The sequence below is a fragment of the Pungitius pungitius genome, chromosome 17 (assembly GCF_949316345.1).
Source record: "Pungitius pungitius chromosome 17, fPunPun2.1, whole genome shotgun sequence".
NCBI classification, from domain to species: Eukaryota; Metazoa; Chordata; class Actinopteri; order Perciformes; family Gasterosteidae; genus Pungitius; species Pungitius pungitius.
Genome location: NC_084916.1, coordinates 14353146 through 14366398, shown reverse-complemented (window position 1 = coordinate 14366398; position 13253 = coordinate 14353146). Strand labels below are relative to the sequence as shown.

The 13253-nt window shown below is 46.7% G+C and overlaps 3 protein-coding genes across 3 annotated transcripts; all 3 read left to right on the top strand.

Annotated features, from left to right (window-relative positions):
- The first annotated feature begins 1147 nt into the window (after positions 1-1147).
- On the top strand, positions 1148-5170 carry zbtb8b (zinc finger and BTB domain containing 8B). The gene is made up of 5 exons (XM_037474454.2): positions 1148-1234; positions 1771-1964; positions 2115-3009; positions 3150-3328; positions 4007-5170. Exons 2-5 carry the CDS (start codon positions 1791-1793, stop codon positions 4313-4315), a joined length of 1557 nt encoding a protein of 518 aa, XP_037330351.2. The 5' UTR covers positions 1148-1234; positions 1771-1790; the 3' UTR covers positions 4316-5170.
- Positions 5171-5706: 536 nt separating this feature from the next.
- On the top strand, positions 5707-9128 carry LOC119219320 (tissue alpha-L-fucosidase-like). The gene is made up of 7 exons (XM_037474471.2): positions 5707-6216; positions 6845-6979; positions 7189-7432; positions 7596-7796; positions 7894-8084; positions 8190-8289; positions 8378-9128. The coding sequence occupies exons 1-7, from the start codon at positions 5843-5845 to the stop codon at positions 8513-8515; spliced, it is 1383 nt and encodes a 460-aa protein (XP_037330368.2). The 5' UTR covers positions 5707-5842; the 3' UTR covers positions 8516-9128.
- Positions 9129-9408: 280 nt separating this feature from the next.
- LOC119219324 (tissue alpha-L-fucosidase-like) lies at positions 9409-12909 on the top strand. Its single transcript, XM_037474474.2, has 8 exons — positions 9409-10012; positions 10123-10257; positions 10606-10743; positions 10906-11011; positions 11486-11686; positions 11841-12031; positions 12232-12331; positions 12488-12909. The coding sequence occupies exons 1-8, from the start codon at positions 9675-9677 to the stop codon at positions 12620-12622; spliced, it is 1344 nt and encodes a 447-aa protein (XP_037330371.2). The 5' UTR covers positions 9409-9674; the 3' UTR covers positions 12623-12909.
- Positions 12910-13253: the final 344 nt, after the last annotated feature.

Genomic DNA, 13253 nt, shown 5'->3' with positions numbered 1-13253 from the left:
CACAGACAACGTGGGCAGGCCCGGGCCGCCTGCGGCTGTGCAGCGGCATGCTAAACATGATATTAGAAGGGGGGGGGGGGGGGGGGGGCGACACTTTGAAGCTCCTTCTGCATATCATCTTTGTCGTATCAATGACTTTCTGCAGTGGAGAAAGTCAGACATTACTGAAAACGTCATGGAAATTGCGGTGAGATGATGGTTCGTCCAAAGATAAAAGGCCCCATGTATCAATGTGGAGTTAAAACGCTACAATACTTACAATTATCCGACATGAAGGTGGTTACAGCAATAAAAGCAGTGTTTGAGTTTCCTTTACTGTGAATGCTTCTGTGAATCTCAAACTAGCCTACACTAAGTATGCTTGATGAACATTTTTTTTAAAACCTTGCTGAAGACCTAAGGTCATTTGAAGATTTTATTTTAGAGATTCATCAGTGGATTTCTCCCCACTTTGGAGCTGACTGTTTTGTTTTGTTGATGACAGTTGAATGGAAAATTGTTCAAAATAACGGGTTGGATCTGTTCCACAGTGCACCAACTCTTTATTACTTTGCCGCTGTTTTGCAAATACCAACTGAGATAATTCCGCTTCCGCCCAAGGCATTTTGGTCACAGTATCTTGAAGATAATAAGATAATAAAAAGAGGATATGTTAATTTGGAACAAACTTGATCTCATACGCTTGCATGTGCAAGTGTGTCTTCTGGGTTTGAAAATTTTGCAAAATATAATGTCTGTATTATGTTTTAAGACAGGTGGGGAGTTTGTGTTCATGGGTTAAATAATCTTTTTATTCATCGATATATAAAACTGGAAAACTTAACTACTTTCAGAGTTTTCATCTTTACAAATGAACTCATCTCATGTAGAAAGGAGAAGAATGTGCTTGCTGCAAACATGCTTACTAACTTAAATATTCTTAATAGTAACTTGAATTTTTATTTTTCTCCATATTATTCTCATTTTATCTATGTTTAATGTTATTCCATGGACAGCTCATTTTACCTTATTGTAAAACATGATAGTGATGTTGTTTAAAATCATTAAACCCAGATGCTGGAGCCGGAATGGGCCACGCCCCCTCGGTCAACGATTGGACGAATGACGAAACGTCACGTATTGCTGAAGGCGGAAGCTTTTTTTTTTTTTTTATGTGTCAAAACAGGACAATGCGCCGTGCTAATCCGTTTGTCATGAAAACGGTTTTCCTACGTTGGGTCGCGTGATTTCAAAGGTGAGCCGCGTCGTTTGTGTACCTCACCGTGTGCCGACACGCTTCGTGAAGTGCAGCCGCTGAGTTCCGAGGCTTTGTGTAGTAAAGCTTCAGTTACTCGGCGCTAGCTCCACATGTTAGCTTGTGTGCAAACACATGGTAGAGCTGTTCCACTGCTCCTTTTGTACATCGTCTGATCGACTCGTCTCTGTTTTGGTTTGTATAGATAGTGTTGGATCAAACGTTAGTTACCTTGCCTCCGTTCTACACATTGTACACAAAGGTCGTGCGTATGGGCTGATGACGTGAACTCACTAACGTTAGGAAACTGTTTTCCCTTTAACCCACGCTGACTTAACTGACAATAGCCTACTGTTATGTGTCTACTCCATCACAGAGAAAATACCGTCTCCTAAATAATGCATCATTTGTCACACAAGATCACAACAGATGTGCTTAATTGTTCCAAAATTAAATATTTGGCACTACAGCAAACCTAACACTCCGAATTGAACTTCTCATCACGTTTTTTTTTGTCTCTTCCCTCCTTACGCCAGGTGTCACCGAAGGTCCAGCCATGGAGGTGCCATGCTACCTGTCCAAACTGCTGCTGGAGCTCAACGAGCAGCGCAGGCGGGACTTCTTCTGTGACTGCAGCATCCTCGTTGAAGGCCGCGTCTTCAAGGCCCATCGCAACGTGCTGTTCGCCGGCAGCGGCTATTTCCGAGCTCTCCTGGTCCACTACCTGCAGGTGAGAACCTCTGCTGTCTTGAAGACACATATTGACAATTTGGCTGAGATCGTTTTTTTTATTTTTATTTTTTTATTTCTGAGTCAGCTGAGCTCTTTAAAGCATGGCACCCTCTGTTCCCACTTGACAAGTGCTTCCGTCCGCTTTCAGGATAATGGACAGCGCTGCAGCACGGCATCGCTGGACATCGTCACCGCCGATGCCTTCTCGATTATCCTGGACTTCCTTTACTCGGGCCGCTTGGCCCTGAACAGAAACAACGTCATTGAGGTGATGTCGGCAGGCAGCTACCTGCAGATGACCGATCTGGTGAACTTCTGTAAGGGATACATCCACTCTTCGTTGGAGATATGCAACAAGGAGAAGGAGAGGAAAATGGGGAATGATGGAGGGATGGGTCCCGCAGACAGTGGCACTCCTGCTGTGACCGTGACCTGTGGGGCAGAGGCTGTGGGGCCGCATTCTCAGGCTGCGGAGGCCGATAGAGGGTCGGGTTTGGGTCCGGAGTCTGTGACCCTGGCCCGGACCCCTCTGTCCATCCCCGTGGACGAGACTCCGGACAAAAGCAGAGACATGGACAGCGACTACCATTCCAGAGAGGAATTTGCTTCTGGGAGTGAAGAACGGAAAGGACACATGGATCAGACGAACCTCTCTTCCTCTTCATCGTCGGCTTTGACCCCGGAGTTAGTGAACCCCAAGATAGAGTACGACCCGGACGAGGAGCTCGTGGAGTCCCCTGACACCAAAGACCTGGCGCCATATCCCGGGCCCTCGCTCCACAACCCTCATCCCAGCAGACTACTCCCTCCCTCTCCTTCCAATGAGCGCTCTCCCTCGGGATACAGCCATTCTTTCAATGCCAGGCAGCTGATGGAGATGCTGGCCAAAGGTGAAGGCCCCAGCCCGCTGGGGGACAGGATGGGACAGCATTTTACCCAAGGACCAGGTAGCAGCACGGCAGGAGGCAGAATGGACGACGGTTTGGGGTTTGTGGGATCCTCTATCATGGAGATCCAGTCCGATTGGCTTGGAGAGGAAACAGGTAATTTTCAGAGCGGCGGCCTGAGGTGACTAACGTTCCACTCTAGGCTTTAAAAAAAAAGAAAAGAAAAAATCCATCTGTAACTATTTTACATTCCATGGAGCTAAATCTGAACTGTCGGCCTCTCTCCCCTCCTGCAGGCGACGGCCTGGTAGTGCAGGTGAAACTCCACAAGTGCCCGTTCTGTCCGTACACTGCCAAGCAGAAGGGAATCATGAAGAGGCACATCCGCTGCCACACAGGAGAGAGGCCCTTCCCCTGTCCCATGTGTGGCAAGAGGTTCACAAGGCAGGAGCACCTTCGCAGCCACGCCCTCAACGTAAGAACTCGCCGTGAATGCAAGGGCATCGTCCTGCAGTGGCCGCGCAGCGGAATCGTGCTTCGTTTCCCCAACCGTGAGCTCTTTTCATCACGTAGGCTATTCAACAACAAGTCTCTGCGGTTATTTTTGAAATTATTATGGATTGCAGTTTCCATTCGAAGTCACTGCTGTTCGCAACGTTGTTTGTTGCAGCGACGTGGTATTTACGAAAGAACTGCACTCTGATCACAAGCGGTGTAGACTTTGAAGATTTTTATGGTCACAGCCACGTTGCAGTCGAACAGGGTCAGACTGCACTTCTCAAAGAACTGGCCCATTTACTATTATTAACTAATCATAACACATTTCTGATTGAAGTCGCGGTGGGAATTTGCACCGCCGCAATTATCTTTCCCTTTGTTGTATTTTTGAGATGTATTGTTGAATTTGTTTTCAATAATACACAGTTAAGATGTAGTTTTTTACAGGACCAGTTGAAGCCAGTAATTGTGAGCATTCATCTGCAAAGAGTATCTGTCTGTCTCCGTCTTTAATTGATTTCTCTGCTGCTCGGCGATAAGCACATCTTCTGGCTCTTGTGTAATATTGAAAGAGTTGCCTGTGCAAAACGACACACACACACACACAGCATGTTTTTATCCCCCCACACCCCCTCACTGTGTTGACCACCGACAGGTCCATAGGCACAACTGGCCGATGCCGTGCAAGAGCTGCAGGCGAACCTTCGCGGGATCGGGCGTCACGCCGGGTCTCCGGCGCTTCGGCATCTGCGACGGCTGCAACTGCGTGACGACCACTCACGACGACGACTCCGCCGCCGGCGGCGGGTCCACGGACCGCGCCGACGTGGGCACGGATTGGTCCAGTTTCATGGACGACGTGGACGAGGTGGAGGTCGGCAGGGTGGAGGACTTGGTGGGGAAACAGATGCTTGAAAGGCAGCTGGCTGCCTGCGCCGACGTGGGTGACGCGGTGAATCTGTAGCGCGCTGCACTCTGAGAAGAAACCCGTTTCTTGAACTGTAATCCTCGTCTAACTGTGGCCGCGCTGTATGAGACATTTCTGTTGTTGTTTTATTAAGTCTCCAACCGGTTGGGTGGCACGCACGTTGTTCCCATTGATTGGTCGCGGTAGGTTATCAAAACATTGGGCGAATTACCAGTTTCAGGCTGCATGAGCAAATACAGAATCCCTTTATTCTCAGCTCTAAAGCCTGGCATTCAGCCAAGAAGGAAATTGGCACGATGAAAAAGAATGAATTTTTGAATTTAAACGAGGAGCAGGGTCCGCTACACGCCGCTCTGAGATGGGAGTACGCCACCTGCAACTTTTTGATCTCGGCGCCAGTGAGGTGGCTGCTGCGACGGTAAGAAATGTTCTGTTGTTGAGGTTTTGAGGAGAACGGAGAATGTGGCCGTCTTCTGCTTTTGTCTGAAAGTAACACACTGCCTTCAATTGGAAACTGGACCTTATTGCAAGCAGCAACCGTGTTGGCGTTTTTTGATTGGTACACTAATGTGGAAATATTACTGTAAGATGGCCTTATTTATTGAATCATTTGTAACCAGAAAACAAAAATGTGTCCTTTTGGCTGTTGGGAGATGTTATGCTCCATGGATTGGCCTGTCTGCAGTTTCAGGGTTTTAAAAATATTTATAACAAAGTTGGTCTTTTCTTTTTTTCTTTCCTTCTGCGCAGTTGCCCAATTACAAACGTGCTGTATATAAAACACTGTGAAATGTAACGGATGGTAGTGAAAATATCTTTCATTTTATCCAAAAATATTTCTGTTAATTTATCAAATCACTGAGGTTATATTGGGTGAATTGAGGATATGCAACAAATGCATTGTGTAATTGTCAAAGTTTGGAGTCACTTTTCATTTGAATGTTTCTTTCCTTTATTTACTATTTTAGGGACAGTTTTATTTATTTATTTATTTATTTGAGCAGTACACATGGTGCTCAAAAGGAGTGGACTGAAGCAAAAGCTTATGAGAGCCCACCCCCAAGTACAGTTATTCTTAAGATGCCAAATATATTATTTACATTTGAAATGGTGCAAACCTATTTCTCTTGTGACGTTCTAACAAGAGCTGTGCTAAAGCAACATGGTCCTCCAATCACTCTGTACTTATTGATTAAACGAAGGGGCCTGTGACGCCCTCTAGCGGTTTAACTCCAACCCGGAAAAACGATTCGGTGTGCGTCAATTTCCATTGAAAGCACATGCTTGTAACTTGTCATTACATGAGGAAATCAGTTATAACGTTTTCATTTTAGGGTTTGTTTGTATGTTAGTATGTTTGTATGTTGGAATTGCTCAAATAACAACAAAAAAAAAGTAAAAAGATTTTAGTGTTGTGTCAGCCACCCCACGTGAGGACTGCGGTCGGTGGGGGCGGCGACACAATCGCGTCCTTTACCCAAATGCAGGAAGGCAGGAAGAGTCAATCGGATCAGTCCGATCACAGCAGATGCGCCACGGGTTACCTGCCGCGCAACAGGGGCCATGACACCTGAGATGCGGGCCGTGTGCTTCCTGCCCGTGTTGTGTTTGAGCCTCGTCGTGGCGGGGGCCCACGCAGGCCCGGCGCGCTACACTGCCGACTGGGCCAGTCTGGATGCGAGGCCCCTGCCGCCGTGGTTCGACGAGGCCAAGGTCGGGATCTTCGTCCACTGGGGGGTGTTCTCGGTCCCCGGCTTCGGGCGGTTCAGCGAGTGGTTCTGGAGCTGGTGGCAGGCCGCGAAGCGCGCAGAAGAAGTTAATTTCATGAAGAAGTACTACCGACCCGGCTTCGAATACGCGGATTTTGCGCACGAGTTTCGCGCAGAATTCTTCAACGCCGATGCCTGGGCCGACATATTCAAAGCTTCTGGAGCACGGTATGGTTGGGTTTTTTTTTGTACGCACCTGTTGTATTTGTTATCAAGCTGGTTCGTTGACATTGTTCGCTCAGCCGCACCTGCCCCAGGTGTCACGGGTTGCTCGCTTTACTCAATACCCAATAATACACATGTATTATACATTTTGGAGGTAGGGTCATCCAATACATTTAAGCAATAACAGTGATATGTAATAAAAACCCATTACTATTTTGCAGTAAAAAAAAAGTAAACTTTTTTTCTATTTCCCTCATCTTCCTCTTTCTAAGCTCTCGGTCGCTTGATGCCCATAAATCAAAAGTAAAGATACAAACCGATAATAAAAAAAAAAGTCCCGGAACGAAGTCCAGGAGCATTGACCCACCGCTCTGTCTTTAGTAACAAACACGAGACCTTCACACATCTTGTTCATAACTACCACCTCACCACATTTGTATATTTCTTTTACTCATTTATTTGTAACTATTTCCTGTTTTTTTTTAATCTTCATAATTAATCTTCTTCAGAGGTGTATTTTTTTTTTTAGCTATGCCGAGTGCTGTGGTTTCATCCCGTGACCCGTGCCGTTACCAGGAAGTGCTACAGTCTCATTTGTCTGTCATGTGTTCATGTGCACGTGCTTCTACAGGTACGTCGTATTTACCTCCAAACACCATGAAGGATTCACAAACTGGCCCTCACCGACCTCCTGGAACTGGAACTCGATGGATGTAGGTCCTCACCGGGACCTGGTGGGAGAACTGGCCACAGCCATCAGGAAGAAGTGAGCAGATCGGGCAAAAGAAAGCTTTCACTACGTTTTATACAATTACATCTTTTTCTTATTCTAGTCCCTCTAAGTGAGTAGTTCAAATTAAGGAAGGAAATTAAGGTTATATTGGCCAGAGTTCAGTAAATCGCAAATGAATCAGGTAGGGAATAATTTAAATGAATGAACTGCTTGTGTATTGACCCGTACGTCTCTGTTAACAGATCATTGCACTTCGGCCTCTACCACTCTCTATATGAATGGTTCAACCCACTTTTTTTGGCTGACCAGGCCTCCGGATTCAAGACGCAGAACTTTGTTGCCGAGAAGGCCCTTCCAGAGCTCGTGGACCTCATAAAGACGTACAAACCCGATTTGATCTGGTCCGACGGGGACTGGGAGGCGACCGACGACTACTGGAACTCCACCCAATTCCTGGCCTGGCTCTACAATGACAGCCCAATTAAAGTAGGATCGAGCTTTTACAACATCGTTCACCAGAGCAGGTTTATTTCGTCACATTTCATTAGTACTCAGTTTAACCACAACGTGAAAAAATAAGAATGTTTTATTAATTTGCAGCAGGGTTTTTTTTTCTTTTAACTAGATAACCATTTGTGTGTTTCTTCAGGACGTGGTGGTGACCAATGACCGGTGGGGGAAGGGCTGCTACTGCAAACACGGGGGCTACTACAACTGCGCGGACAGGTACACGCCAGGTAAACTCCCGGACCACAAATGGGAGAAATGCCAGTCCATCGACACGCTCTCCTGGGGCTACCGCAGGAACATGAAGCTGCCCGAGGTCATGACCCTGCCGTCCATCATACAGGTGAAAGGTCACAGCGGGTCGTCGCCAAAGACGTGTGTGCGTCCAGTCATCTTGTGTTACTCTAACGCCGCCCCCCCCCCCCACTCCCCCAACCTAGGACATGGTGTACGTGGTGGCGTTGGGTGGCAACTACCTGCTGAACATCGGGCCGATGTCCGATGGCATGATCGCGCCGGTGTTTGAGGAGAGGCTGAGGGGACTGGGCGGGTGGCTGGGCATCAACGGGGAGGCCATCTATGCCTCCAAACCCTGGAGGGTCCAGAAGGAGAACAGCACTCTCCCCGTCTGGTGAGATTGGGATTTTTTCTTTGCATTTAAGGGAAGCGGTTTGTTGTCCAGAAATGTATCCTGGATTTTGTGATGTGAAATAAACCTCTTCCGCTCCGGGTCCAGGTACACCGCCAAAAACGGTACCGTTTATGCCATTTTCCTGGACTGGCCGGCCAAACAGCTTCTTCAGCTCCCAGCGCCAAAGATGTCGGGAGCCACGACGGTAACTCGTACTCAACATTAGGCCCACAGCGTTTCATCCCGGCTAACTTAATTTGCCACGGTGGTAAACTCGTCACGTTACTTCACAGGTGACACTTCTCGACTACCCCACAATGCCACTGAAGTGGGCACCGCTGACGCCATCAGCTGGACTTGTGGTTATGATGCCTTCAATGCCAGCTTCTCCCGGGAACGCCTGGTGTCTGAAACTGGAGGGAGTCGTCTAACGTCAGAGAGCTGTAACAAAATCTAGAGTGTGTGTGTGTGTGAGGGATATCAAATCAGGTAATGAATCAAATTTAATTTAGAATAGTGTTTGTGTGCCATATTTTTGTAACCTAAGCCTTTTAAGAGCGTTCATGTTTGTAATGGCCATTATTATACTCTTTTATTCAGTTAAAGCCATGATCTTTTTGAAGACAGGGCAACTCAGGGTCTTGTTATACCTCCAGCAGTCTACGTGTTTATAAGGGGTGGTGGTATGTTTGTCACTGTTCAATATTATGTCATTATTAATTATGCAATTTTTGACCAAACATAAGTGAAACTGGTCAAAGATTAAATCATCATGGTAAACGGTGTGTTTTGTAGATGTGGCAAAAACCAACGAAGGCGTCGATTGTTTAAAATGTAGCTTTGTTCAAAAGAATATATGACAGTATGCACAACTGTTTAATGAACACCCAACAAAGGACTCAATTATGATGATCTTATAATACGCTGTCAATAAATAGATCAAACAGTCCAAAAAAATATGCCGAAGACCATTATGTACTCGACAGTTTGTCTTTTTTAAGAGTGTGATGGAAGACAATCGTAAAATAAGAATAAAGGCTCTGAATCAAATATGTCTTTCTCCGTTTATTTACTTGCAAGGAAAAAAAGGTCAGTAGACTGCCAAGAACATTTATTTTTCATTTTTTCCACAACAGGGCAAGGCCGTTCTTCTACCTCTATAGGTCTTAGGTTGGAAAAAATAAGAGAACTGGTTAACTTCACGTGATTCATGTCACGTGGCCGGAAATGTAAAAAAACAAACAGACTGGTTTATCACGTGATACTTCATGTGATTCCAGTCACGTGGCCGCAAACTCATTTAAATCACTTCATGGAAAGAATCAGCGTTGCTTTGGCACTAAACGCTTCGTCCGCATTTTAAATGAACAATACTGGTTTATCACGCGCTACTTCGCCTAAGTTCCGTCACGTGATACTTCATGTGATTTCTGTCACGTGGCCGGAAGTGTAACTAACTGTCGCAACAGCAAAAGGGAAGTCCGCGTCCCATACAGCTGTCCGGCGGCGGAACCTTAGTGGCCAGTGGACCGGCTGTTTGAGCGCCGGACCGTGGGACTCTTCGCGGGAGAAGTTCACCCCGTCGCCGTCATGTTGGCCGCATTCGCCGTCCTTGCGCTGGTTTCTCAAACGGCGGCTCGGTACTCCGCGGACTGGACGAGCCTGGACGCCAGGCCGCTGCCCCCGTGGTACGACGAAGCCAAGGTGGGCGTCTTCGTCCACTGGGGGGTGTTTTCTGTCCCCGGGTTCGGCAGCGAGTGGTTTTGGTGGCACTGGCAGGGCCAGCAGCCCCCAGAGCAGAAGTGTGTTAGCTACATGTCCAAGAACTACCCCCCCGGCTTCAGCTACCCGGAGTTTGCGCCCTTGTTTCACGCAGAGTTCTTCTCCCCGGGGTACTGGGCGGACATCTTCAAGGCTTCCGGGGCAAAGTGAGTTTATTTCTTAAAAGCGACGCACGTTCAAAGAGACCGATTCACTTCCGGGTATCGAAGCGCAGGGCTCACCTGACACACACCCCCCCCCCCTTCCCTCATTGCAGATATGTCGTCCTGACCGCCAAACATCACGAGGGATTCACCAACTGGGGGTCCCCGTACTCCTGGAACTGGAACTCCGAGGACACTGGTCCTCACAGAGACCTGGTGGGGGACCTGGGGGAGGCCGTGCGCAACAGGTGCGTCACCAGAGGTGCTACTGGCGCTTATTAAAGTACAAGGAATGCAATGAATTACATGTTTACACTCCCACTTTTGGTGAAGACGTGGTGTGCTTTTTAGTAATGTCCTTATATTATACTTTTATTTTTTAATTTATTTAATAGTAATCCTTATAAACGGATAGTTTTTATTAAATTAAGTATTGTGACCGATTTTAATATATCTATATTATCCTTATATAATAATTCCGTTCATGTAAAATGCAGACGTAGTGTTTAGTGCCACAGCAACACTGTGTTGGCAGTGTTATGGGTTCCGTGCGTCCTCAATGAGCGGTGCTAAGCTTTCTAATTTCCCCTTTTTAGGTCCCTGCACTACGGACTCTACAACTCCTTGTATGAATGGTTCCACCCTCTTTACCTGGCTGACAAGAAGAATGGCTTCAAAACGCAGCAGTTTGTGGTGCACAAACTGCTACCAGAGCTTTACAACATGGTTGTGAGGTCTGTAACACTTAAATCGCCCCGTCAGCTGATTTTCACACAAACCAGTTTATTACACGGTATCATACGTTTTATTGACCTGTACGAGGTACAAAACGCATGGGAATGCAAAACTTTATGGCAGGGTGTTGAAACCTTTTTTGCTCCCCTGATGTCTCGCAGGTACAGACCTGAGTTGATCTGGTCCGATGGGGACTGGGAAGCACCTGACACCTACTGGAACTCCACCGATTTCCTGGCTTGGCTCTACAACGACAGCCCGGTCAAAGTAAGACACACACAATGTCTGGCTGCAACTAAAGATTATTTTCAAAATCTAACTTATTTACCACAGTGTAGAAGCGTGGAAACAAAGAGGCAAGTATTCCATCTGGCTACAACGTGTGGATGTTTATTTCCATCCAATAACTTTGTATTTTGAACTTCAAATATATTTGAGTAACAAGTTAATACAAATGTAAACATCATAATGGATACATTAAATAATAATACAAAATGTAAGTGCAAATATGCATTTAAAAGTGACCAGTGACGGGAAAATGTGACGAGGGTGCACGAGCCTCTGAAGGACAACCTCACAAGCACCGTAGCTTTTTACTAAAAGAGAAAAAACGCTTTAATTACCACGATTTAGAAATCCGCGTTGACGATTACGCCGACTAATCGCTGCAGCCCTAAGACAATGGTGTTGGCCGTGTAAAGTGGTTTAGGCGTGCATTCATGCGCTTCTTCTTTTCCCTAGGATACTGTTGTGACCAACGACAGATGGGGAGCTGGATGTGCCTGCAAACACGGCGGCTACTTCAACTGCGAAGACAAGTACACTCCGGGTCAGCCGCCCCAGCACAAATGGGAGAAGTGCACGTCTGTGGACACGTTGTCCTGGGGTTACCGGCGAAACATGAAGCTGAGCGAGCTGATGGACTTGCCCGCTATCATAGAGGTGAGGATAACGTGATCCATCATCGTCAACGTCGTCCATCTTCATTGTGACTCCATTAAAAAAAAATCGTACGTGATACCAATACTGTGATCTGAGAGTCGTCTCTTTACAAGGACTGACTATTTTTTCTCTCCTCCCGCTGCTCCCGTTACAGGATCTTGTTCGCACGGTGGCCCTGGGAGGTAACTACCTTCTGAACGTGGGTCCCACACCTGACGGGATGATCCCTCCAGTGTTTGAGGAGAGACTCAAGGGTGTTGGCGCCTGGTTGAAGATCAACGGGGAGGCGATATACGCCTCCAAACCCTGGAGGGTCCAGGCTGACAACACTACTGTCCCAGTGTGGTAAGGGGCGGATGCAGCGCTCAATCACTAGAAGCCGTCTTTTATAATAATTCATTTAAGCAAGGAGCTAGAAATGTTTCTTAAAACGTCCAACTTTGAATATTCCTAGTTCTTGCGGCTATGGTTCTAGAACAATGTTCCTAAACTGAAAAGGTGCATCGATGCAATTATCATCTCAATTACGGTTTCTATTTCTCTAGGTATACATCTAATGGCACCACTGTCTACGCCATCATGACAGCCAAACCTCCCAGGCTCACATTGCAACTATTGGCACCCAAAACATCAGAAGCCACTAAGGTAAAAGAACCAACACAACTCTACTCCTAAAGCTTTGGAAAAGGAAAAAAAAAAACATTGCATAATGTTGTCTTAGAGGATATGTTCTTAACCAGCTGTCCACAACATGGCCACAGATGTAGGAATAAAAAAGGTTTGTTTTTTTTCCTGGTTCAGGTGACCCTGTTGGGGACTTCAAACCCCCTCCCATGGGCCCCGGTCCAGCCCGGGGCTGGCCTCACTGTTCTGCTCCCTGAACTGCCCTCTTCCCCCGGTCAGGCCTGGACACTCAAACTGGACGGTGTCGAGTAAAGCCTAAAACCCCCCAAATGTCCAAGCCCGACGAGATTGACTAATTGGGAATTTGGCCATCTCAGGTTGTGATTATGTTTGCGGGATATTGAGGGACAGCGCTTGTGTAATGGATGGGTTAGTATCTGGGCCAAAATTAACCACTGCTCTTCAGTTATGTCTCTATAGCTCTGAGGAATGGTCATGAAACAATTAATTTTCCTGCAGGCATGTTGAAATAGTGAATACACATACAATGCACTTTTTTACTGAATGCTTCTTGAATAAAAGATGATTTTTCTCATGAATGCTTGTGTTGTGCCGGTTCACATTCCACTGCAAAAGCGGAGTAACATAGAAGGGTAGCCTTTGCCTCTGCAAAACTTTCGCTGCTGATTTGAGTTGATCTGACTAATCAGATTTTCGCTCCATGCGTAGACTAATTGAACGGCACCTTCCCGAGTCTGCGGTTAGATTTGTTGAAACGGTTCTAAAGGGCTAAATCAGCCAGAACAACTGAAAACACCAGAGGGGTCGTACAGAGGATTGAAAGTGAAACATTTCAGGACGTTTCTTGTTCCCTGCTGCTGGGACACCACCGCCAACTAAAAAACCCCAAGTCACATCCAAAACTTCATTTAGCCCCAGGATG

Coding starts and splice junctions, on each gene's coding strand:
- zbtb8b (XM_037474454.2), top strand. CDS start 1,791: ATGGAGGTGCCATGCTACCTGTCCAAACTGCTGCTGGAGCTCAACGAG. Junction 1,965..2,114: donor TCCTGGTCCACTACCTGCAG/GTGAGAACCTCT, acceptor GTCCGCTTTCAG/GATAATGGACAGCGCTGCAG. Junction 3,010..3,149: donor TTGGCTTGGAGAGGAAACAG/GTAATTTTCAGA, acceptor CCCCTCCTGCAG/GCGACGGCCTGGTAGTGCAG.
- LOC119219320 (XM_037474471.2), top strand. CDS start 5,843: ATGACACCTGAGATGCGGGCCGTGTGCTTCCTGCCCGTGTTGTGTTTG. Junction 6,217..6,844: donor TTCAAAGCTTCTGGAGCACG/GTATGGTTGGGT, acceptor GTGCTTCTACAG/GTACGTCGTATTTACCTCCA. Junction 6,980..7,188: donor GCCACAGCCATCAGGAAGAA/GTGAGCAGATCG, acceptor CTCTGTTAACAG/ATCATTGCACTTCGGCCTCT.
- LOC119219324 (XM_037474474.2), top strand. CDS start 9,675: ATGTTGGCCGCATTCGCCGTCCTTGCGCTGGTTTCTCAAACGGCGGCT. Junction 10,013..10,122: donor TTCAAGGCTTCCGGGGCAAA/GTGAGTTTATTT, acceptor CCCTCATTGCAG/ATATGTCGTCCTGACCGCCA. Junction 10,744..10,905: donor CTTTACAACATGGTTGTGAG/GTCTGTAACACT, acceptor GATGTCTCGCAG/GTACAGACCTGAGTTGATCT.